At 50.8% G+C, this 25,390-nt stretch overlaps 1 protein-coding gene across 1 annotated transcript; it reads right to left on the minus strand.

The window, feature by feature from the left end:
- Positions 1 to 475: 475 nt before the first annotated feature.
- On the minus strand, positions 476 to 24,280 carry CPXM1 (carboxypeptidase X, M14 family member 1). The gene is made up of 14 exons (XM_088133233.1): positions 23,848 to 24,280; positions 19,806 to 19,904; positions 17,202 to 17,311; positions 13,719 to 13,858; positions 12,371 to 12,455; positions 8,934 to 9,084; positions 8,010 to 8,098; positions 7,327 to 7,450; positions 6,907 to 7,103; positions 5,768 to 5,947; positions 4,593 to 4,890; positions 2,777 to 2,916; positions 1,622 to 1,724; positions 476 to 1,507 (listed from the first exon to the last, which is right to left on the minus strand). The coding sequence occupies exons 1-14, from the start codon at positions 24,170 to 24,172 to the stop codon at positions 1,245 to 1,247; spliced, it is 2,304 nt and encodes a 767-aa protein (XP_087989359.1). The 5' UTR covers positions 24,173 to 24,280; the 3' UTR covers positions 476 to 1,244.
- Positions 24,281 to 25,390: the final 1,110 nt, after the last annotated feature.

The raw sequence follows: 25,390 nt of genomic DNA on the forward strand, positions 1-25,390 counted from the left end.
TTGGAAGATTAAATACCTAAAATGTTTATTTGATAGGACTCTCTGAATGCCACTTGTCTTGCAAGGGCACCGCAATGCTGGCATTTTCATTGTTAACAGTTCTCACACTCCAGGGTTCTCCTTCCCTTCTCCCACCCCCAGACGTTGCACGCAGGCACTCTGTGGTCTCTGAGCTGGAAAAGCACAGCGTATTCTGCCAGGGCCAGCCTGCCAGTTACAATGCTGTGACATATTTCGTCATTCCCATCTTCGGGGTTCAAGAAAACTATACAGAATATAGAGACAGGTGGGGGTGGGGGGGACTAAGTTGGGGAAGGTGTAATCTGTCCTTAGTAGACTGCAACACCTTGCTTATTCAACATTCCACCCCTGCCCCCCCCCCGCATTAGTGATTTCCCTCTAGAGCAGTGTTTCTCAACCTTGGGAACTTTAAGATATGTGGACTTCAGCTCCCAGAATTCCCCAGACAGCATGGCTGTCTGGGGAATTCTGGGAGCTGAAGTCCACACATCTTAAAGTTCCCAAGGTTGAGAAACACTGCATTAGAGATTGAACAGAAATAGAACAAATGAAGATACACCTGGGCAGGATTTCCTGCATCTTCAGTTTTTAAGTCCAGAATTCAACTGTGGGATAGATGAAGTGACACAGAAGAGAGGTTTTCTGTCTGTGAGCAGAGCACATGGTGTTCTTTAAGTAGTGACAAGCAGCTCCTGAAATTCTGGGATTAAGGCAGACAGAAAAGAGAGAAAGGATTATAGAGGTGTGATTTAAAGAGCCCAGATAGTCTGTCTTAAAAGGAGCAGTACCAATAAAGAAGGAAGGAAGGGAGGGAGGAAAAAAAGAATGGAAGGAAGGAAGGAAGGAAGGAAGGAAGGAAGGAAGGAAGGAAGGAAGGAAGGAAGGAAGGAGAAAGAATGAAAAGAGGAGGGAGGAAGGGAGGGAGGGGGAAAAGAGTTGGAGAAGGAAGGAAGGAGGGAAGGAGGGAAGGAAGGAAGGAAGGAAGAAGAGAAAGGGAGAGGAAGGAGAAATGTTCAGGTATTTATGATGCTATCAACAATATTTCTCAGTAAATGCCAGGCTACTATTTATCAGTTGTTCTGAAAGCCCAGGAAGTGCATTCATTTTCCGTGGGCCAAGGACAGGCATGATCTCCGTCTCTGAAAACTGAAAGGGCTCCTGCTGAAAAAGGGCCCGACAGCCACGTCCTAGTTGGGGCAACGTCTGGAGGTGTTCCCTTCCCCTCACTGCACCCGTCTCTGGGCTTGCAGTTTGCGTAGCCGAAGCTGGCGAAGGCGCAAAGCGAGGTCCTTGGGGACCTTTCCCCCTTTGGCCAGGATCTCTCGCAGGCGTTGCTTTGGGGTCTTTGTCAGGTGGAAGTCACAGATGGTGGGGTTGTCCTCGTAATAGACGTGGCAGTTTCGGGTGACAGGGTGGTAGCCCTCAGCTGCAGCCGTGACCTCGTATTCGCCGGGGTTGAGCAGGCGCCAGTAGTCCCCGTCGAAAGCTGCCGGCGGACAAACAGAAGAGGGGTGAACGGGGAGCAGCATCAAGCCGGGGCGGGTTAGGCGGGGCTGTTGCATTGGCTGCGAAAACCGGCCATGGCCGAGCCTTTCCGTACCTGTCCTGATGTCGTGGTTGATGCCGTCGACAGAAATGATGGCGTCTGCAATGCCTTGCTCCGTGTCTTTGTCTCGGACGACGCCTTTGATGCCTCTGTGGGTCTGTAACGATACGTCTGATTAGCCAGCGCATCCGGGGGTTGGTGCTTGGAACTAAAAAACCCGCGTGCGCCAAGACGTGTGCAGACGACGGAACGAGCCACCAAGCAGCAAACACAAAAGTGGAATCTGGTCACTCTAGCCAGCGCCCCCCAGATGTGTTGGCCTGCAACCAATGGGGCTGCTGGTTGGGAATGATGAGAATTGTAGTCTGACGCACCTGGAGGGTACCAGCTGGGAGAAGTCTGCTTTATTGCCCGACAAAAGCGATGTCAAAGACATATTAGATTTAATATATGCTGCTTTGTCAGTTGCAGAGGGTGGGAGATCAGTTCTATAGCGTGCAAGGATGAGGAGTGGAGGGAATGAACACGTCCTCTGCCAAAATCCATTGCCTTTTGAAGCTCTTAAATTGCTGGCCTGCCCTGGAAAGGGATAGGATTCCTGCCACCAGGATTATGGCAGAAAACCCTCCCAAAAACCATTCCTCCATTGGTGCCAGGAGGAATGGCACCGATGGAGAAGCGGTTTTTGGGAGGTTTTCTGCCATAACTCTGGTTGTGGGAATCCTACCCCTTTCTGGGGCGGGCCAGCGATTTAAGAGAAGGTGGCCCTTAGGCGGCTTGCTCCTTCTTGTTCCCTACATCTGGCACCTCTCTTCATTTCTACAGCTTCAGGAGTAGGGCCTGTTTGGGTTATCTTAATAGACTTTCTCCAATCAGGAGAAGGGTAGGAAAAGTCTTAAGAAAGTGCCGGAGGTCCCCATATAGAGGCCAGTTGTGCGAAGGGAGAGCAGAAGACCCCGCAAATAACAGAAGATTCTGTCCTTTTTCTTGGTGGCTCAGGAACCCAGCGCTGAAGCAGGGAGCAGACTATCCAAACCACTTTTCATGGTTCTCAAGTCTTCTGCAACAATGAAACCTGCGTATGAAATATGCAAGGACCGGCTAATTGGATGGTCACCGTGGCTGGACCTCCGGAAGGCTTTCTCAGAGGATGGACCTTGTCCCACGACCCCAGGTTGATGCACCCCTTGTCCCTCCCCTTCCCCCTACCTGCTCCATGTACAGCAACAGGGACTCCTTGTTGTTCTCCCACTCCTGGGGAAGCTCCGACTCGTGTGGGAACTTGTCACAGGACAGCTCGATCGTCACCTCAAAGCAGTTGGTGTGGAGGTAGCTGAAGTCGTTCATACCTGCAGGGAGGAAGACCTGAGCAGACGTCACTTTGATCCTTGGGGACCTCCTCTGATGGGGACGGGACCATCAGTGATGTGAGGCCAAGGGAACAGCTCAAGGTAGGGTTCTTCATCTTGGCAACCATGGATGGTGGGGAACGTTGGATATTACGACCCCAGCCCGTCAAGAAGACACCAAGGTGGGAAACACAAACGTGGTGGTGGAGGGCACAGAGATGCCACCCTGATTTGGACCATTAATAATGGAAGGATAAAGAGCATCTGATTTAACCTTCAGCTGGATCATTTCAAAGGCTCCCACGTTTTCCTGAATTTTGACGACCAGCATGTTGCTTGGGCCAAGGCAGACCTTCAGTTGATTTTAGAGCTAATCTGACAAGGTCTTTTTTTTTTAAAATAATGAAAGAGCTGTTTTGATTCAACAAAGCTTTGATCATATTGAGCAGGTGGTGAATTGAAGCAGAGCCACTCCAGTGTAGCAGATTAGGTTGGGCGGCCGCAAAGCACCGTGGAGCCTTTTGAATCCAATTAAGTTTCATTTACACATTAATTCTGGGGCTTTTAGAGAGGTTTGCCTTTGTGTTAATAAAGAGCTTTGGAAATGTCTTCTAAAAAGCCTAAGAACGTTGGAGAATTTTTTCTTTCTAAAGTAAGACAAGTTATTAGAGATTCATGATGGCATCGGATTATTTTTTTTTTTTAGAATCTAATTCTACATCTCATCCTGGACTGAGGCTGTTGTCCAGACTAAATGTCAGCCATTTGCACAACTAGAGCAATGGCTTGCTCATTTGGGTTATGTCTTTGGATATTAATCTGGGGAGATTTTTCTGGGCAACTTTTGATAAGTCGAGTCTCCTTCGAGGGGAACTCGGCTCCTGGCAAGCAAGGATTCATCCGTGCAGTTTTTTGGGTGGCTTGAACTTAATTTATTTGTTAGACGTATAAATCTAACAAATAAATATATGAAATCAAATGTCCCTACATCTACGTGGCATTTGCGCAGGGCGCAGTTGCAGCATTTGTATGATGACTTCATTGGGCTGAATCATCATTTTGGTGTCATTGTGGATTACTGTGGATGCTGTGGCCATTCCCTCCTCCAGTTTTTCCCGAAAACAGTGACCCTGTAAGGTAGGCTGGCCGAGAGAGAGAGAGAGATTCCTGAAGCCCACCATTGAGGGTGGACTGGAACTTGAGTCTCCCCAATCCTGTGCCATACTTCCTCGCAATGCCACCTTATATTACTGCTGTCGGCTTCTGGGGCATCTTGCAGCTTCCTGGTGCAGTTTACAGCTCTGAGAGTTCCTAGTGGCCTTCTCTCCTAATCCTATTTGTGCCTGACCCTGCTTCGCTCCTGACTCCAGAGAAGTCTGAAGGGGGTTTCCACATTTAATAGAAGGCAGTAATTTGGCCTGAAGAACCTCAGATGACTTTATAGCGTCAGAATAAAAGCAGACACTTTTGTGAAGCGTCAGGAGTTCACGTGTTCCCCAATTTACGCTAGAAATTCCTGGTGAAGCCTACAGGGAGGTGTCCAGTGGAGCAATTGCATAAAGAGGGTCAGGTGCAAAGAGTGAATCTGTACTGAAGAATGTGACTGGGGAAAGAAATGCAGTGTTTGCAACCGGTCCAAGCAGCTAGTCCCTCTCGAGGAGGGCCCGTTCACCTACTTCCCGGCACGGTGTGCCAGTTGGCTCCATTGATGATGTTCCCCTCCCGCATGAAGTCATCGTAGTGGCACAGCCGGCGTTCGTCGTCCACCATCACCAGGTTGGAGGTGGCATAGACTGTGGCCAGCCATCGGAAGATGGGGTCATCCGCAGTCGGGGTCAGCTCCTGGGCTTTCCAGTAGGTGCGGGTCATGTCGAAGGGGTAGGTCACCACCAGCTCTCCTCCGTGCAGGTTGGCGCTGAGCACGAAGGGGTAGCGTTGCATCCAGCTGATAACCGCCCGGGTTTCTGGGGCAACCTTAGCCGTGGAAAATGATCAGCGTAAGCGAAAACGGAGACCCCCCCCTTCCTTGCTAGCTCGGTTGGGAAGGGGAGGGAGAGTTTTCTGAAGCCAGAAAAGCCTCCTTCTGACCCTGGGCGGCTCTGCAAGTCCCCTGAAACGTTGCCCTTTGCGCGCACAGCCTCCTGTGCGCCTGCCTGCATGCCCTTGCGGCGCCCAAGGGACTGGAGTTGTCGCCAGCACATGAACTGGGGTCATGCAGTGCACTCATTGTGGTTTCGAATTAAGCCCCCTTCTGAGTGGACACGTAAATGGATCTATAAGCTAAGCAAATAGATGGGATTCGCCTCAACCGCTAAGCTGCCCACACAGAGGACCCCAGCGGAAAACTAGCCAGGCCTAGTGGGTTGGGGGAATCCCACTGCACAGTCTGTGTGCACATTTTGAGGGTTATCCATTGCAGTTCTTTGGGGCACCTTCGCCGCACCAAGAGGTGGCGGTGATCTCCGCAGCAGTGGCTCTTTCCAAGCTGGAAGGAGCGACCGAGAAGGTTAGCAAAGGTTTGCAGGGCTGAGTGGTCCTGAGGCCCAACGTCCCCACGCTCTGAATTCTGCGAGGTGGGAAAGACGAAGGATGCATGGGGGTGTTTGTGCATCAGCTGGTACAATGCCATCTTTGTCAGCTGTCCTGGCCTCAGAGCCTCTCAAAGCAACGTGCGCTTTGTTTCACATCCCCTCAGTGAGGACTTGAATCCTGCGGAAGCTTATCCTGTCGGTCCATTGCAGTGGCAGAGGTGTGTTTGAAACGAGGGAGGGAAGGAGAGCGGCCACAAAGATGGAGGAAACCGGGCATCCTGGCCAAGCCACAGCTAAAGGGGCATCGAGGTGGGACTCACCGTGGCGTTGGGGAACGTGTACGTCTCTGGAATGGGGATGTAGTGGTTGGGGAACTTGTGGGGGACCAGCTCATTGTCCTCGGCATCCCAGAGTGCCGTGTTGAGATCGGCAAAGTTGTGGTTGAGGTCAAAGCCTTCATACGTCCATCGGCCCATCGCCCAGCCGGACAGCTCCGAGCCCTGCAGAGCCGCGAGAGAAAGGGGGAGATGGAGAGCCAGCCCGGTGCCCTCCGGATGGGGTGGTTGAAGGACAGTGTAAGGTTTAAAGTGACAATTTTGCCTGTTGGGCTCCTCCTTGCTTCACTGTTTGCTCTCAGCAACTGGGATTCAGTGATAGACTGCCTCTGGACATGGGGGCTCCATTTTGTCAGCATAGCTCAGAAGCTGCTGATGGATCTTTGGTCCCTTCATTTGCTTATTCCCCTTATAAGCTGAGCCACCCGCTATCCATTCCCCGGGGGGGCTGCTGTGTATCGGACTGCCATCACCAATATGTTTCACTGAATGACCTCCAACCGGAGCACAGAAAAAGTCTCTCTTGAGTTGAGCGCCATTCCTGAGGACTACACAAACTGCTGTTTCCTTGGCACAGTATGGAAATGGTGGGTCCTTGCCTTCCTCAAAATGTTTCCCCATCCCTGAGATCTCCTTGTGGTCTCCCATCCAAGTACCAACCAGGCGTACCTCTGCTTAGCTTTTGGAGACCGGTGCTGCCAAAATTCTTCTCTCCCTATCTCCTCCATGTTGTGCCTGCTTCATATGCGTCTATTAAGCCTCCCCCCGCCATTCCCAATTATCATTTGTTTTTCCACCCTGAACGGAGACCACCCCACACCTTCCCTTAAAGCCCAGAGAAAGGGGAAAAAGATGAGGTCACGGCTGGCCAGATGGCAGTGCTGGAGGTGGATCAGAACTCGGGGAAAGCGCCCTTTGGGGCCTCCGCGTCTCCTTTGCACTGGCTCAGAGTGCCAGCTCCGATCCCCTGGGGCAATTTGGGGTCCCAGCTGGCATTCCTTCAGCCTGGCCTCGAGATGCTGGCTCTCGACCTTGGGCCCTGCACGCTGCCCTGCAGACCCTCCCCGAGCCCGAATGTCCTTCCAGAAGCCCCCCACCCCACCTGGGGCCACCGCTCCACCCACCAGCTTGTAGGCCGTCTCGTAACCGTCCGGGTTCATGGAGGGCAGCAGGTGGATCCGGGTCTCGGTGACCAGCCGCAGGATACGAGGGTTGCCCTGCTTGTACTCCTGGCAGAGATACTCCATCAGGTTGAGCAGCAGCTCCCGGCCCAGGGCCTCGTTGCCATGCATGCCAGCCACGTAGCGGAACTCTGGTTCTCCTGCAAGGATGAAGGGAAGACGCCCCCCGGGGGGTTTCTAGAGGGATCCATTGGTGGACCTCAGCACTGGCTCCCCACGGCCTCTCTGGGGGTGGACAGGTAAGAGAGAGAGACCGTCGGGACCCGACGGGCAGAGAAACGCGAGCCGCGGTGCCCTTCTTCTGCAGCCTCCAACGGAGCTCTCGTTCCGCAAAGGGAGGGGGCAGCCTGAGAGGTCGCTCACCTACTTCGTGCTGCCCGGGGTTGTCCGAAATCTCCATGACGTACATTTTCAGGCCGAGGTAGCTCTTCCCGATGCTGTACACCCTTGTGATGTTCGGACAGGCATCGCTGACTTTCCTCATCAGCTGCCAGGAGAGAATTGTTTTTGCGATCAATTTTAGACCTTGGCTTGCTGAAATCCGAGCATTGAAGGGGAGGGGATACGGTTTCTCCCTCCGTTTCAGGAAAGGCAGGCGGATGGGGTTGGAAACAGAAGGCCCGGGGGGCTTTTTTGTAAGCATCTAAAGCTGGATTTCCTTCAAACATTAAATAACATTTTGGGGGGTGGGGAAACCCTCTAATTTGCCCCACCATCCTGTCCTATGAGATGTTGAAATGAGCCCTTGAGAATGTCTTTGAATGGGAAATCAAAAGAAAAGCATAATTTGAGGCAAAACTACTTTTTAAAGATAAACGGGCTCCTATTTTTCAGAATATTTCTACCCAAGGGGAATTTTAGTGGGCAAGCAAGTTGACTTTCAATCCTCTTTCTATCTATCAGATTCTGGCACAGTTCGTGCCCGTGAAGTTGGTCGACATGGCTCATGGTTCCCTTGTCATGCCACCCGATGCCACCCGATGGCTTGGATGGTGGTTTTCAGGAGAAGAGAGCCAAGGAAGAGCCTTTGGCGAGAAAGAACAGACCTTCCTCATCTCCTTGTAGTTGTGGTGCCTAAAATCCAATTTATCGCTGGTGCCAGGCGTGGGGTCCCACGGATAGATGTGGTTTGGATCTAGACAGAAACATAGGAGGGTCAGATTAAAACTGGACAGACGTTTTACTGACCAGTGAAGGAGATGGGGAAAAAAGCATTTCTGGGGTAAACCCACAACGGTAGTGGATGAATGTGGATCGAATGCAGAAGTGAGTAGCTGGGTGAAAGCAGTGAATATCTGGCCACAGAGAGGGAATAAAGGAGGTTGGAATTGCAGAAGAAGGATATGAAGGAAGAGGAAAGGGGGTGAGCGGGAGGGAAGGGCTGGAGAGCCACGGTTGGGCAGAGTTGACGAGGCCAAGGACATCCTCACTGTGGAAGGAAGGGGGCTACAACTGACAAGGCGGTAGACTTCTGGGACTATGTGCATCGGCGCCACGCATCCCATTTTTGCATATTGTTTTCCTTACAAGCTCCTCCTCTTTTTCTGGGCTTTGCATAATGTTGCTTAACGCAAGAGGGGAGGTCACGATAGGTACGGGCGTACGATCATGACTGGTATTCTGATCCTCGTAGTTTTCTTTAAGTATAATATTGATATTATTCAGAAATGGGGATGGGCCTGCTTTCCTACACCTCGGAAAGAAGCTTGGTGAAAATGTCTTCAGAAGGGTCCGTCAGGGACGGTTGGTGTCAGGATCTGGATCCCCTTTGACAGTTTTTCTCTTCCTGGACGCTCCTGCTAGTTTCTAAGCCCGTCGGCCGCAACGGAGTCGTAGGAAGAGAAGAAACTTTGGGCCACGATTTCTGGCTCTGGGCCAGTGGGACTCCAAAAGAGGTTGAGCGGGGGACACAGGGGGAGCCGAGGACATGTGGCTGAGAGTCCCACCAACCCGAAGCCCCCGGGGCCTACCTGGCAGGGCACATCCCAGGACCTCAGTTCTCAAGCAGATCGTCCCGTTCTCAAACCATGTTTGAGGATTGATCCGGATGTAACGTGCCACGACTGGGTTGGGGAGCAGGTTGAGGATGGGGGTCTCTGGCTCCTTGTTGGCAGGGAAGATCTGGAAGAAGCAGAGTCGGGCTCAGAGTGGGCTGCCTCCCCAGCCCCAAATCAGTTGGATTTTCTGCACTGCTTGCAGGGGAACTCACAGACTGTGCCCCAAATCTTCCATGGCTTAAAAAACCTATTTGTGGCATGTATGTATTTTCCTCCTGGAGCCAAAGAGATCATCCATGGTGCCCTTTCCCCCTCCCAACAACACTGTGAGGTGCGGGATTGTGGCTGAGAAACAGCGACTGCCCCAATCAGCAGGCGAGCTTCAGAGATAATTGGGAATTTGATCCCCCCAACCCATCCAACCCTCCAACCAGTAAATTGCACCAAACTCTCTTGGCTGAGAGAGAAGCTGTGTCTGCTTCTGTTCCCCTTCCTATCCCCGTGGCCCTTTTCTCCTGGATGAGCAACGTGCGATTCTCTCAAACTGGCCATAGATTGCAGGCCGTCCCTTGGGGGAAATTTTGTCTGGGCAGCTGAGCCAGGATATTGAAAAAAGGAAGAGGAAAAGAAAGGGGCCGTAGAGGTGGAAGAGATTGCTGGGGTCCTCGAGTCTCCCTGCTCAGTGCAGGTTCTAACAACACCCTTCAGAGGAAAACTAGCCAGGTTTTATTCGAAGGAGACCTCACCCCTTCAGGTGGCAGCCTGTGCCTCTGGCTGAAAGCGCGTACAGTCCGGAAGTTCCTCCCGATGACCTGCCTGAACCTCCATCGGTTCTGGTCCTGCCCCGGGGGGCTATAGAGAATCAGTCTGCCTGCTTCTCTAGGTGACAACTTTAAGTTATTTGAAGGCTGCTGTCACCCCTGCCCTCGCTCATCTCTTCTTTGGCTAAATCCTTTAGGGCAGAGTTTCTCAACCTTGGGCACTTTAAGACGTGTGGACTTCAACTCCCAGTATTCTCCAGCCAGCGTGCTAAGTTTGAGAAGCACTGCTTTAGGGCTTGCTTTCCAGACTCCTCACCATTTTGGGGGGGGGAGGCGCAGTCAGGCCAGGGGCTCATGGAATAGGACACAACTGCTGCCTTCCCATCACTTTGCCCAACAATAAAGTTGGCCATATGGGACGGCCAGCTTCACACACAGAAAACACATTTTTGCCTAGATTGGCATGTTGTGAGAGCCAAGCTGGTGGGTGGAAAGCAGAAGCGGGCTGCAGGAAGGACCGAGTGGGGCTGCGCCAGCGGGAATCAAGGGCCTCATTGAAGCGGTTCCTATTCCCTGGCCAGGTTGGCATCCTCTCTCATTTTGCCATGCTGTTCTGGCACAGTTCTCCCCCCCCGCCCCCCCCGATTTCTCTGGCAGGGAACAGAGGAGTTACCAGTCGCTCTTCAGTTGGCACATCCTTGGGTTTGGATCTTTGATCCTCCCCCGGGGCCAAGATGCAGCTCAGTTATAGGGTTGGGTTTGGTTAAAAGAGGAAATGCTGCCAAGGAAAGGGGAGATAGGGTGGTGTGGGGTGGGGGGTGGAAGAAGCGGGGTAGGAACCTTGGGAGCCCCCAAAAAGATTGAACTTGGGGGAAAAAAACCAGAGCACTGGAATGCCAGCAAATTTGTGTCCTGATGCTTTCACTGCACAACAAATCTTTTAGACCAGTGTTTCTCAACCTTAGCCACTTTAAGATGTGTGGACGTCAACTCCCAGAATTCCCCAGCCCAGGGAATTCTGGGAGTTGATGCCCACACATCTTCAAGTGGCCAAGGTTGAAAAACACTGTTTTAGATTAACCCAAGTTCCTGTTCCTTCTGCTAAGAAACATACAGATGTTTCTTGAATATATCTTAATTAGAAACCCTGCCTCAAGTATTTTTCCTCTTTTTCTTTTAATTTTGCATTGCAAGCAACACACACACCCAAACTGCCTTGAGAAAGCAAACACGGTCATTCTTAACTTGCAACTGCCATAGCAATTAATCAGCAAGCCCTTTGGTTTAATCTACCAATTCACATTTGGAGCTGTAATGGTGTAGACCTGGGTTTTTCAAACTTAGATGCTGGCTGGACAATACTGGGAGTTGAAGTCCACGCATCTTAAACTGGCCAAGATTGAAAAACACTGGTTTAGAAGCTGGTCGTTTAAGCGTCCTTCTCAGGGATGGTCAAAAAAGTCAAGATGGTTGCCACAAAGGTGTGATCGAAGCTTCATCCATTATAGATAAAAATTGGGCAGAGCTTCCATCACACCACTGACCACTGCAGACACTCCTAATCCTTCCAGAATCATCAGCAGAGTTACCTACAGAGGCCCATCTCTGGGTATCTCTGTTAACTGTGGGTAAAATGGATGTGACTTGACCCTTTTCACCCGTGTCCCCTTGCTCTGGATTCCTGCCCTACAACTGGGTCCCGGCACCTAGTTTTGAATTGACTTGCCCAGCAAAAGTAATATTTTTGTCCAGTCCCATACAGCAATATGTATGGCTGTGAGAGCTGGACCATAAAAAAGGCCGAGCGCCGAAGAATTGATGCCTTTGAACTGTGGTGCTGGAGAAGACTCTTGAGAGTCCCCTGGACTGCTAGGAGGTCAAACCAGTCAATCTTAAAGGAAATCAACCCTGATTGCTCATTGGAAGGATCAATAATGAAGCTCAAGCTCAGATATTTTGGTCACCTAATGCGAAGAGAGATCTCTTTGGAGAAGACCCTGATGCTGGGAAAGATTGAAGGCAAAAGGAGAAGAGGACGGCAGAGGATGAGATGGTTAGATAGCATCACTGAAGCAATGAGCATGAAACTGAGCAAACTCAGGGAGGCAGTGAAGGACAGGAAGGCCTGGCGCAATATGGTTCATGGGGTCACGAAGAGTCGGACACGACTTAATGACTAAACAACAACAATACAGCAATAGGACTTTACGTCATTGCTTGCTTATTTATTTTTAATCAACCAATTGATTTAGTCCTGGTGTTTTAAAATCTGGCTTGTTTTTCAACGGTAGAGTTTTGTGGTGCAAGGTGAAATAAACCTAGGTGGTCTGCCCTTGCTTTCTTCTGGATGTTTCTGATCTGCTTATTCTGATCTCCTTATTATACATTTTAGGATTTCCTTGTGGTCTCCCATCCAGGTGCTAATCAGGTCCAAACCTACTATGCTTTTCCAAGTCAGCCAAGATTTGTCACTGTGGATCGTCCCTTCTTTTGGACACAGCTGTGGGTTCCCGGCTAACTCTTGCGGCTGTAATCCTGGGAGACACTTGTATTTTGCAGGAAGGAAGTGCTATCCGCCTATCCTCCCTCTACACCTGCACATGGCTCTGGAAGCAGCCCATCAGCTTGTTCAAGGCCCCCTGGACTCACCATGTCTTGGCTCCCATTTTTGCAAGGCTGCCAACGATGAGTGTCGTTGCTAAATTGGATCTTATACGAAGTCACCCAGCTGTAGCTGGTGGAAGAAAAGAAACAGACTCTTCAAAACGAGCCAACGGAAAGGAGAGAATTCACACCTCCATCTTTATACAGTGCTACTTCATCCAGTGTCCAAACTCTTTCAAGTAAACTTTCAACATCCTGAGAATCCATTTTCTTAAGGGTATTGTAGGAGGAGAGCCGTGTTAGTCTGCGTAGCCAAAAATCAGGAGTCTGGTAGCACCTCTTTCAAACAAGCAATTTTGTTAAAAGCGGAAGCTTTTGTGAGCTACGGCTCACTTCATCATGAAAGCTCACTCCGTGCATCTGTAAAGAGTAAGGAAGATGTCCCTGACCGAAATGTGCAAGAATCGTTCCCCAGGCAAAAGGGGCTGAAGCATTTTTTAGTCCAGAACAGCCAGATAACACTCAGAAGGGGCTCAGGCAGACCCCTCCCTGATTCACAGGAGTATAAGAAGGAAGAGGTGGTCCAGCACAATCAGACTTGCATGATTCTGTTACAGATGGTCCTCATTTAATGACCACTCATTCAGTGATTGTTCAAACTTACAACGGTGCTGAACAAGCAGTAGTTACAACCGGACTTCATTCTTACAGCTGTTGCAGCGTCCTGCAGTCATATGATCCCGATTTGCGACGTTCCCTGCCAGCTTCCCACAAGCAAGGTCAATGGGGAAGCTGGAAGGAGGTCAGAAGTCTCAATCACATGAGATCTTCACTTAACAACCCAAACAGTCCTCGTTTAATGGCGGCAACTGAAACTGCCATTGCTAAGCAGCACAGTCACATGGTTTTTCAACTTACGACTGCATTGCTTAGCAATGGAGTTTGTGGTTCCAATTAACATTGTTAAATGAGGGCTACCTATATTCAATAAAAGTAGTTTTAGTTTTCCTGTGGAATTGATTTCCTGATCTGGTGTACCTAGTGGGCCTGACATCAGTCTTGCAAGTTTGAAGTAGCAATGAGTTGTACTTATGCCTGGTCCTCAAAGTTCCAGCCGTTGCAGCACCTCTGTGGTCATTCCCACATACCATTACAGGGCCTGCCTGGATTGCTGTCACTAAGCAATGTGGTCATGTGACATCATGCTTTACGACTGCATCGCTTAGCAATGGAAATTCTGGTCCCAATTGTTGTCATAACTCAAGGACTACCTATAATAAAATGTGTTAATCTGAAAAGGTGATACCAGACTCCTGATTAAAGGCTGAGCGTAGCTGGACCTGCTTATCTGCCTGTGGTGGAAGGTTTCTTCTGGCCTCCTTGTGACACTTACGTCCAGATGGAATTCAGCCCTTGCGTGATGACCCCGGTGAAACGTGTCAGCCGCCTGGCATCAATTTCCAGCCATTGGTCCTTGTCGTCGTATCCTGCACACCAACCCCCATCGTACAAATCGCCGTCGTGAATTCCAGACTGGCATGAGGAAAGTGGAGCAGAGGAAAAGGTAATGTTAAGGAGGACACCAAGACCAAAGATGGGGGCAGAAAAACAGCACACATGTATGTGTGTGCGTATATGTGTGTCTGACCGGGATCAGCTCTGGCATTGGTGGGAAGGAAAACATTCAGACTTGCAAGATTGATGTCAGCCCTATAAGGTAGACCAGACCAAGAAACCACTGCCATAAAGTCTAAAACTACTTTTATTGTAAAGCTATACTAAGAGAATCTTGCAAGTCTGAATGTGCTTCCCCCTTCCTCCGTTTATCTTTGTGTGAACTGGGAAGGGCTTGTCTGAGATGTTTACTCACACTACTTTCTTGGCCCGGGCTCAAGCCCCTCTTATCTGACCCTTGCCTTGGTAGTAGCTCTTCCTCCTGTCCCCCAAGGCCATTCCCTCTGTCTTTTACACTGGGAAACGGGCACCCTTGGATTCCTGAGGTCATCTGCCTTGGTGGGCTCCATCAAATCCAAAGTGTTATGTGAAATGTGAAGGTATCTGCCTTCTTCTCAAGCTCTCAAGAAGGATTAACTCCTCAAGAGGAGGCCCTGACACTGGGTGAACAGATTTGGGACAATCCCCTCTGGAGCTCTGGGGCCACAGGAGAGAAAGACCTCAAGAAGAAGGAAGGAAGGGTGTCCTCCTTCATTCTGGCTCTGTCTTTATCCTCTTGCTTAAGGGAGGAAGGGAGGCAAAGAGAGTACAAAATCTGGAAATCTTCTTATGGGGTCTTCACGGGACGTCCCTGTTACGACCTCATTATGTTTGGGTCCTCATTATGCAAAGGGATTCGCCCTCTTTTAGGTCCTCACCGTGTGATGAAGCCTCGGGCTTTAGAGGCCGAGCTGGTTAATTACCCACTCACTCCTTTTCAAGGGGAAATGCCGAAGAGAGAGCTTTGCAGTCCCCGCTGGAGGTGTGGAGTAGGGGGTTTCCACCTGGCAGGGACTCTACTTCTAACTCACTTCCTGGTCCCTGGAAGCTCCCCCTCCATCCTGCCGCCAAGGAGCTGTGGGCTGCTGCTCGCCCCCCATTTCTCCAGCTGCCCCAAGGGAGGGCTTGCCATCCTCCCTTCCTCTGGCACTGGCCGGTGGCAGGGACTTTTTATATTTTCGCTGCTTGCTGGGAAAACCACGTGCAGCTCGGAGGAACGAGGGAAGGGGTGGGACGGTGATGAGAAGCCACCTGCTTGGCCTGCTTCAGCCACCTGGAAGGAGCTGGCTGGTCTGGCATTTGCAACAAGCTGCAGCGTGGAATAATGACGGACGCCTCTTGTCCCAGCGCAGATCCATCCTTCTGTTCTTGCCCCCCTTTCCGACCCAAACACCTAAGTTGCAGAATCACAACGCACGATTCATCCTTCCCACGGACGCCTCTGGCTTGCTGGGAACACAGAGCAGATGCTCGCCCAGGGGCGCACCGCTGTAGAAGGAGGTGTGCGGAGGTGGTGCTCAACCTAGCCAACCTAATGGGTCTGTACGAATCGTCCCCGGTTCAGTTTGAAAAGCGACTCAAGGTTTGGAGAGGGCATCGTTGGATTCCAGCTTGAGGTATGAAGACAAACCGATTTGATTGGAGGCGTCGGAGGTTCAATTAAAAAAAGAACTCAGCTCTACTGAGGAGCATCGGAACCCCGTCAGTGGCTGCATCGCTTTTTGGGTGGAATGGGATGACAGTGGCACAGATGGGAGACCCATCTGGGCTAAAGTCTTAGCTGGATGGCTTCATGGGCGTGAAGCAGTAAATAAGAATTTGGTTTGATGGGGTGACTTAGGGGAAGCTTTATCAACTGGAAATACTCCAAAGTGGGGGGGGGGCAGGTGTCAAGATGGCAGGTGTGGCCTCACAATGCAAGCCTCCTGTACTCTTCAGGTGCATGACATGGCTATGTAGAAAAGCAGCCATCTTGCTCATTTTGACCCCACCCGCCAGGTTGTCCCACAAACACCCCCTTGAAACTCGGCCCTGACCTGCTATCCAACCAAACTCAGCCATGAGAACAAATTACTTTTGTAATCAGATTCCACCCACCTGGCCTGGTTTCACCCTCAAATATGTACATCCAACGACATGAAACTGACTGCAGTTAATTCTAGGCAATCAAATGGTTGCTTTGTGGATTAAGCGTTACAATTCTAAACCCTTAAAAAAACCCTCAGCTCCTGTGGGGTGGAGAACTCAGTAATGACCCGTGAACTTCTTCTGAACTCTAGCTGTCCTCCAAGCCTCTCTTCATCTGTGACCCAGAAGACAGCAGCGACCTGGGAATGATAGGATCTGAAACCCTGCACATCTGGAGGACCCCAACTCCAGAAGAGCGGTTGTCAGGGACTGTTTCCTTTGGGTGCGTTTGTGGGTCTGAAATAGGTCGCTGAAATGGGTTTTGCCAAGATCACACACTTCTGGTGATTCATCTGGTGACTGACAACATTTGGGCTGTTAGAAGAAGTGTCATCACACTGATGTTCTCCGAAGGTCCGCAGAAAAGAGGAAAGGCAAATGAACCTGGCCTGGCTTGTGTTGATCTTCTGCAGGACCCCAAGGATTTGGTAAAGTTTACGGCCCCAATTCCCAGCACATTGGCTGGATTTGCTCAACCTGCCAGACTCTAACCCAGGCTAAAAAAAAACTGGTTCCCAGGTTCCTTAGCCCTCATGGGCAAAGCTTCACCAAGATGCTTTGATTCCCATCAAGCGTTCTTCTCACTGCTTCTTCTGGCAGTTCCAAAAGATGGGAGGGGTTCCCAGGTGTTTGTCCTGCATCTGCCAACCCTTCCTAAGATGGTTTTCCTAAAGTGTTGGAAGCCACTAGAGCAGTGTTCTTCCAACTTGGCCACTTGAAGATGTGTGGACTTCAACTCCCAGAAAGCCCCAGCCAGCGATGCTGGCTGGGGCTTTCTGGGAGTTGAAGTCCACACATCTTCAAGTGGCCAAGTTGGAAGAACACTGCTCTAGAAGGATGCAGTATAATGTAGGAACCACTTCTAACTCAGGGAACAGATGAAGATGGCCCCAGGGTGATGTCCAGCATGTCAACAAGGCCAACTTCTCGGTCTCCAAGCCTTGGTGAAATGTGCTATCACCATAATGAAAAGCATCCATTGAGGTGAAGCTCAACCAGTTCCCACCCCCATCCTGTTCACCTCCCAAGTGACCTTCCCACGAGTCCAATTATGGCTTAACGTGATGGTTTGGTTCCTTCAGCATGCAAGAAAATAGCTGGGTCCTGCAGCATGTGCGGGGTGAACTCCAACGATGGTGGCCCTGCTCGGTTTCCCCCACTGAGTGTTGCGCATCCTGGCCAGATGGAGGCTTACCTGGATGTTGAGACGCCCACGGTGGGGCCCGAGTCCATCTCGCTTGAAGCTGGAAGCTCGCAGTTGTGAGTCCCGCACCCTCAGAGACTCAAGTCCCAGCGGAGGACATTCTGGTTTGAGAAGGTGGAAGGAAAATAGTGGGATGGGGGAAGATGACACAAAATCAGCTTGGTGAAAGCTCTCTCAGTTTCCAGCCCCCCCTCCCAGTGAACTCCCTCCCTTGCTTCCCCTTAAATCAGGATTTTTGGGTTTTGCACAACGAACAGCTGGCCCCAAATCCATAGGGCCACGGTCAGGTTTGAGATGTCTTGCCCTCCACACTCTGTAGACGAGGCCACCTCGCTGAGGTCTAGCTGCTTCGGGAGGAGCTGTAGCCAGTGGATCAGGCTGCCTCATGAGGTACTGTTGTGCGTTCTCCTTTGCTGGAGTTCTTCCAACATCTGGCCACATCACAATCCCTGAAGAAGGACTTGGCTTAGTACTGGAAGTATCTCAGCATGGGGTAAGAAACGGAGTCCGTTCCAAGTTCCAGAGAAGAAACGCGAGTGTGGTGAGTGTCTGTGTTTGTGTGTGCATGTGGTTGCTTTTGATTGTAATGGGATGTGAGAACCACACAACTGTCTCTTGCATGAGCCATGGCTGAGTCAACCCCCCCCCCAAAAAAAAGTCCAGGCAGAAATGTGACGAGGCGTCTGACCGCAATTTTTTAGGAGAGAGGAGCTGTTGGAAAATCCCTGCCTGGGCCCCTTGTCCTTTCTGCAACCGCCAGAGGAATTGTGCAGAGCAAGCACATTTAGGCCGAGAGCTTTTTCTTTTTTTCAGAAAAGTCCCAGGACTTTAAAAGCTGCAGGACACGTCCAAATGTGCAAAGCCTTGCCCACCGCCGGCAAAAAGACGCCAACTGTCAACATGCGTTTTAGTCGCTCCATTTGTTCGGAGATGGGACCCCTGCCCATTCCAACGGTCAGTCCTTTCTTGGAGCTGACGACGTCAATGCAGGACACGCTGCAGAATTTGCATTTGATTTTGTGGGGGACAGACGCAGAATTTGAGTTTGGAAACACAGGACCGGGGTGGGAGGAGGCGGGCTTGTTGCACTCAATCCGCCCCCCCATCGTTGCACCTGGAGGGAGCCCCAACAGTGTCCTCCTCTTTTGTGATACCTGCCTCCGAAAGCATGCTCAAGTGTGTGAAGTTACATGCATGATCTGTGCATGCTGCTAGTCCTCAGTGCTGTTGTGGCTGGCATCGGCACCCATCAGCTTGCAGGAAACGCACCATTTTGTTGAATTGAAAGTGCAAGATAAAGTTGGTCTTTGCTTCTCAGCCATTGAAAAAACGTAGGGTGCCAGGGGAATGGGGAGGAGACAAGGCTACAGGAGATCGCATCTCCACTTGGCTCCCCGTCTTAACCCTCCTGCTGTTTTTGTTGTTGTTGTTGTTGTTTTTGTGGGATTTTTGGTTTGTTAGGTGAAAGGCCCTTTTTTCATTCAGCAAGAACGGCTGCCCCTTTTGCCGCTGGCAAGCTCGGTACCTCCAGCTTTCTAGAGGCAATTGTGGGGGAGTAAGCACCTGCCAACTTTTTGCCTGGCAGTGCCGCAGCCAAAGACAACGTCTCAGTGCCACATGAAGCCTGAAAAGCCAAAGGAAAAAGCACAGAGCTGGCTTTCCAAGAACAATCCGAGGGAGCACAAGCTGGCCTGGAGAGATTCGAGAATCCGAGGGTCCCTTTGTGCAAAAGGCTAAAAATTCAGGCCTTCGTTCGCCCGCAGGGCCTAACTGGTGTCTCCGGGCACGCGGGCCTGCAGCTTTCCCGTAGAAAGAATCACGCTTTCTTTCCATGCGAGGTTCCCATTGTGCAAGGCACAGGACAACATCACAAGCCCCGGGCTCTTTAAAGCTGTTCTGGAAACCCACCTGAAATGGTGAGTCAGCCATCGGGGCCCAGCTGGGCTGTGTGTTCCAGCATCCTCCACACCCAGATGCGCAACAGACCCTGGCATGAGCGGTGCAAGCACGGGGCAAATTGGCCATGGGTGAGGATGAGGCCCTGGCAGATGTTTCCTGTGGCACCCAAGCAGCAAAGTGATCAGGCCTCAAGATTCTAGACCTGATGAGTCCAGGGAAAGCTTGACACGCTGCTCTGTGCTGCAGCTGCTGAAGGCTGACAGATGGAAGGTGACGGTGGGTGGGTGATTCCATGACACCTCCTAAGGGCATCTTCTCTCAAGCTCCCCAGATGCACCAATTTTCTGCTGGCCTGCAGAAAAACTGTTTCCTGGTCAGATTAACCCAGGAGCGTTCCATTTCTGAGGACGTTCCTTGGTGACTCCATAACACGAGACCAGGATTTTTCTCCCATTACTATAGAGGTGGGCGTCTGAAGCCCCTGAGGTGTCTGCAACCCCCTCCCCCCACCAGCAGCCTCCAGAGGGGATGGGCTGCCGGTCCCACCCCAAAGGTGCCCTGTCTGGGGTGATGGGAGTTGCAGTCCAACCTTCTGGAGGATGACGTATGGGTCAGAGCTGTCCCTGGGGCTACACAACCTTCCTACGCAACCCCTCTGGGTGGAGGAGGGAATGGGAGGCGGAACCGAGTACCTACGTGTTGCCTCTCTGGTTGCAGTTTCTGGGCTTGGCGTCTTCTGCGTCTTCTTCAGAACCTTCTTCTTAACTATTTTGACGCGGGGAGGCTTTTTCACAGCTGGGGAAAGGTAAAACCACACAGCAGGTCAATCTCCTTCCTCCTTTTGGGTGGGTGGATGGGGTCCCCTGAAGCTCACAGAAGCGGGAGGGCAAAGGGCGACTCTGCAGCCAAGGAGAGTCCCCGAAAAGGGGGCACAGCTGGACCCAGAAGGGCATTGCAGGAATTGGAGGATGTCTAGGAATCTGCGCAGGAGAGATGCAACGGGCATGGCTATCAGATGCCAGCCGGGCAAGACAAGTTGATTTTAATTCAGGTTATTATTTAGGGAGGCCTTTTATCATTTCATAAATGTTGTTTCCAGGGCTGCCCAAACGATATGGTCCAAAAAGTCAAGATGGCAGGTTTTGCACATCCGAAGCAGGTCGGGAGCTTTAATCGCATCACTAGGGTCACCATCTTGACTTTCTGACCACACCCTGCTTGTTTGCAATGCATTTCTGTTTCTTACCTGGGGTTCCCTGTCTTGAGCATCTTAAATGGATGGGAAAGTGAGATTTATATAAAGAAAACGTTTGTTATCAAGTCTAGCACAAAATGTAAGAAATTGGCAACCAAGATTTACATCACCAAGCCTCGACTTTATATTCTTTAGATTTTGTGCTAGTTGTGATTACAGAAGCCCTCTTCAACCTTCTCTTAATGCCACTCCTGTTCGTTGCTTCTAGATTGGCTGGACTGCATGTCCCATCATGCTGGGTGGGCATAGTATAATTCAGTGCCCCTGGAGGGCACCAGGTTGGGGAGCGCTGCCCTTGATGACTGACTAAAACTTTAAGCCAGAAATTTCTCAGTTTTGCTGGCGGGAAAGTTTACTTTTGTGTTTTAGGGAAGATGCAACATTTCTTTAACTGAAGTGTTATTTGCCTGTGGTTTGATCAACAAATATGGAGCGTTTTCACTGCAGGCCAAGCAGCCAAACGAGAGTGCTAGTGGTTGTAACCATTTGACCAGCATTCTTCAACCTGCCTTGAGAGGCAACTCTCTGAATTCCCAGCACTTGGAGCGGAGGCCCAACTGTAGGGCACCTTCTCCTTCAGCAGACCAGTGCACAGATGCTTGTGCGCAAGTGCGCACATGTGGATCTATCCCACCGTGCACGTGCAAAGCAACATGTGCAAACCCCTGGCTAATTCTCACGAGGAAGGCTGCATGGGAAGGGCATGATAGAAGATGCTTCCTGCATCTCGATGCAGAGGCTTCCTTTCCCCTTTTGGGAGCTGCCCAGCGCCCTGGATTCCCCAGCAAGCGTTTTGCAGCCCCGAGAGGAGCCGCGTGGGCTGGAAGAGGAGATGGGAAGGCTTGCAGACAGGGTTGCTCTGTGCAATCCTGGCCCAGCTCCATCTGCAACAGCTGCCTTCCGTCCAGCGGGCAGCTGAAGAGCAGAGCGAGCCGGCTTGAACCTGGAGCCCCTGGCACAGCTGGGGGGGGGGAGCTGGCAAGAGGCGAGAAGGAAGCCTTCTCTGGAAACAGAGCCCCCTCCTGCAGGCAAGGCACACCGAGGCTAGGGCTCAGCGGAAAATTCCAAGCCTGCTCTAAATTTATTATTGCATCTATTAATTAGATCAGTGTTTCTCAACCTCAGCAGCTTTAAGCTGGGTGGACTTCAACTCCCAGAATTCCCCAGCCAGCCATGCTGGCTGGGGAATTCTGAGAGTTGAAGTCCACCCAGCTTAAAGCTGCTGAGGTTGAGAAATACGGCAGTGGATTAATATTGGGCTTTCAATTGGGGAGCTCACAGTGATGGGTGTTGTGCTGCTCTCTTCCTGAGAACAGCAACCGTGCGAGGTAGGTTGGACTGGCAGGAGTCCGGAAGCCCTTTTTTTGAGGATTGCAAGGCACCAGCTTTCGTGAGTTGCCGCTGAGGAACGTTTGGTAGTCAGACAAGGTGCTACCAGGCTCCTCCTGATGTTTCTCCCCCGTAGACTAACAGGGCTGTCCTTCAAGGGTTGGGCCAACCAACCCAAGAGGATTGTGTCGCACTCTTCTGACTGGCACTGCCCAACAGCCTTGAAAACGGCCACGCTTGCAGGGAACGAGTCGGCCTCCGTTGCCCGCTAAGGCTCCCAGCAGAGAGAGCGGTTCCCACAGAGGAGAAATGGTAAGGAGACTTGGTTGGAGACAACAGCTGTGGAGAACCGGGGAATTCGGACAATATACAGGGTCATTCCCAGAGGCCGGCCATCCGGAAGGGCCTGTTGGAACCACAATGTGCCTGAGATCCGACAGTCTGGTCTGCCGCGGAACAGATGCAAAACAGGAGGGTCTTGCAAACTTTGGTTCTGGTGCCCAGCGTCCGTCTTTTTGATTCTAGCGGTGGGGAACGGATTAACATTACGGGGAATCAGCCTAGGAACTGTATTTCATTTTCAGTCATTGCAATTAAAAGCGGAATCATTTCCCCATTTGTCTCGTTCGACGTCTAGGCTTTGGCCCCGCCCAGTTCTCCCCCAGCTCCTCCCCCATTTTGGGATGCAGTTCTGGCAGGTCAAAGTTAGTCTTGGCCCAGAGAACCCCTTGTCCCCGTCTGCTGTAGAAAACAACCATCCATTCTCACATCCCAAGACAGCCCGCTGGACAATTCAAGGCTGCGGGACGGATCGCACTGGGGGTGTCCAAAGGGTGCGGTCAAAAAAGTCAAGATGGTGGCCACGGCGGTGCAATCGAAGCTCTGCCTCTCTTTTATGTGGCTGATTTGATAGCAAAGATTGGCACCACCAAGAAGAATAAGACGAATGAAACCCAGTGAATGCAATAACTACCACCATGAAGCATTAGACATAAAATGCAGAATGCCCCGTTTAAGGACGATCCATAGTTAAGAACAAAGCCTACTGTAGCAAAATTCAAGTTAAATGCACAATGATTCGAGTTAAATACACAATGGTTCGAATTCATTACACAGTACTACTTATACTAGTGTTTCTCAACCTTGGCAACTTGAAGACGGGTGGACTTCAACTCGCAGAATTCCTCAGCCAGCCATGCTGGCTGGGGAATTCTGAGAGTTGAAGTCCACCCGTCTTCAAGTTGCCAAGGTTGAGAAACGTTGACTTATATAATATTATACAAAAATACTGTTCCGACTTAGATATAAATTCGACTTAAGGACAGACCTGTGTGGTCACTTGGGGGGATTTTGATCCTGAGGAAGCTGAGTATCTTTGGGGAGATGATCTTGGGGAGCCACCAGTAGGCTTGATCCTGGCTAGTATGAGGTCTGGGGAGGGGCTGGGGAGTTGGGTCCAGGCCATGGCGAAAGTCTCCTGGGAAGCAGAGATGCCAGATCCCTGAAGGGGGCCCGGGTGTGCCCCCTCTTCAAGGAGTTGGCATTGGACTCAGCTACACTGGGCAGCGTCAATCTCCAGTGCCCCCTTGAAGCTGTATGATGGGTCTGGTGATGGGTCTTATCCTTGTTCTCGCGGAAGGTTGGATTATATTTATACGTTTTCTTGACCTTGATTAGGTGGTGGTTGATATTATCTGCTAGCTTTTGTCAGCTGCTTAGATCCTATTGACTGAAGCAGCGGAAAAGTAACTGTAATTAAATATATACATGTATAACAATTCAAAATGAAAAGTTGGTTTGGATCATCTTTGGGGAAACCAAGAATTGTTTCATCAGCCCACTCTGTCCTCCCGTTTATCAAACTAGCTTCTCAAACCTGAGGTCCTCTGGATGTGTTGGACTACAATTCCCATCATCACAACGAGGGGTTGGCTGACTGAGGATTAGCGTGGATTCTCGTATTAGCCAGATTGCTGTCCGTGGCACATGCCACCTTCCTTCTGCCTCTTTTCTTAGGACTTCCATGGAATACTTTCCCATGCATTCTAATTTCCATGTTCAAAAAGGTGACAGCGGACCCCCCACAAAAGCCACATCACCCCCTCCCTTCCCATTCCCCCCCCTTAATCTGATGCTCAAATGCGAGGCGGGTACCTTTCCTGTCTGTTGGTTTCTCAGTGGAGAGCCTCAATCTCGTGGCACTGCTGGTGGACAGTGGCACGTCCGGGTCGCCTTGTCCCCTGGGAAGAGTTGTTGGGAGGTCGATGCGTGCTGTGGGCCCCGGGCCGTTTTCCTCTCTGGCCCTGGCTGTGGAAGCCACAGTAGAGACTGCTTGGGGCACAGCCGTTGTCCAGTTTGCTGGGGTGTCCCCAGGCGTTTTCTGAGACAGACTAGGTGTGACCGAGTGGGACTGTCCCTCCACGGAGGGGACCCAGCTTACATGGGAAAGGACCAGGAGAGTTGTGGAGACCCACAGCATTTTGGGCAGCGAGGGCAAGCCGAACCGGGCACCGCGGTCTGCTGCGCTCCTCCCAGCCTTTGCCTGCTTCTCGTCCCCGAGCTTGGAAGGGCTCCCATCCTTTATAAGAATCCTCCCGCTCACATTCCTTGCCACTTCCATATGTGTACCGCATTGTCAGGAATAGCTGGGACCCATTAAAACATGCACGCACGCACGGACACACACACACACACACACACAAACACACACACCCCTTTAGCTTGCTTGGCTTCGCTTGACTTGTTCCATTTGTTCTGCAAATGGGGCCACTGTTCTTCCTGCCTCGCCGAATCCCCTTGAAGCCGTTCTCCTTGGGATAAATGGCCCTTCACCTTCCCACTTCGGTTTTCTGATTTTGTATTACAGCTTTGGCTTGGAGTTGTATTTTTTTTTTTTTGCTTTGGGGAATTTCATTTCCACTTTGCTGGAAGGTCTCCGTTGCTCCCTAAATGGTTCGAAAAATATTACTTTCACAGCCTAATCTACCCTACAAGGTTGTTTTAAGGATAATGGTGGGAGAGGGAAATGCCACCCTCAGGTCCCTGAAGGGAAAGGGGAACAGTTAGGGCCCTGCACTGAAAGAAAATAATAATAATAATAATAATAATAATAATAATAATAATAATAATAAGCCATTTGCCTGCAAGCAAGAACTGGTGGGACCACAAAACAGACAAAATAATAGAAAATGAAGAAGCTAAAGTGCTCTGGGACTTTAGAATTCAAACAGACAGCACCCATCACACAACACCCCTGACTTAACAACTGTTGATAAGAAAGACAAAAAAGTCTGGATGGTGGACATTGCAACGCCTGGAGAGAGCAGAAGAGAAGAGAAAGAACTGGAGGAAATCACAAGAGACAAAGACCTGCAAATAGAAGTAGAACGACGGTGGCAAAAGAAAGCAAAGATAGTCCCAATAGTTGAAGGCGCCTTGGGTGCAATCCCAAAACATCTGGAGCAGCCCTTGAAGACCATCAGCATTGACAAAACCACCCCCAGTCCATTGGAAAAGGCAGCTTTGCTTGGAACAGCCCCCATCCTGCAACGAGACCTTGAACGCCATCGAACAACCACATCTGTCCTTGGGAAGGACTCGATAGCAGGATAAAAATGCCAAATCCAGTCTAAACATCTGGCTGACTGTGTGACCAACCATAATGATTGAGGAAACTTGCATGCCACCTGTCTCTCAA

The sequence above is a fragment of the Python bivittatus genome, unplaced genomic scaffold, assembly GCF_059951505.1.
Source record: "Python bivittatus isolate LINGU-HERP-01145 unplaced genomic scaffold, Pbiv_v1 ctg000070_np1212, whole genome shotgun sequence".
NCBI lineage: Eukaryota > Metazoa > Chordata > Lepidosauria > Squamata > Pythonidae > Python > Python bivittatus.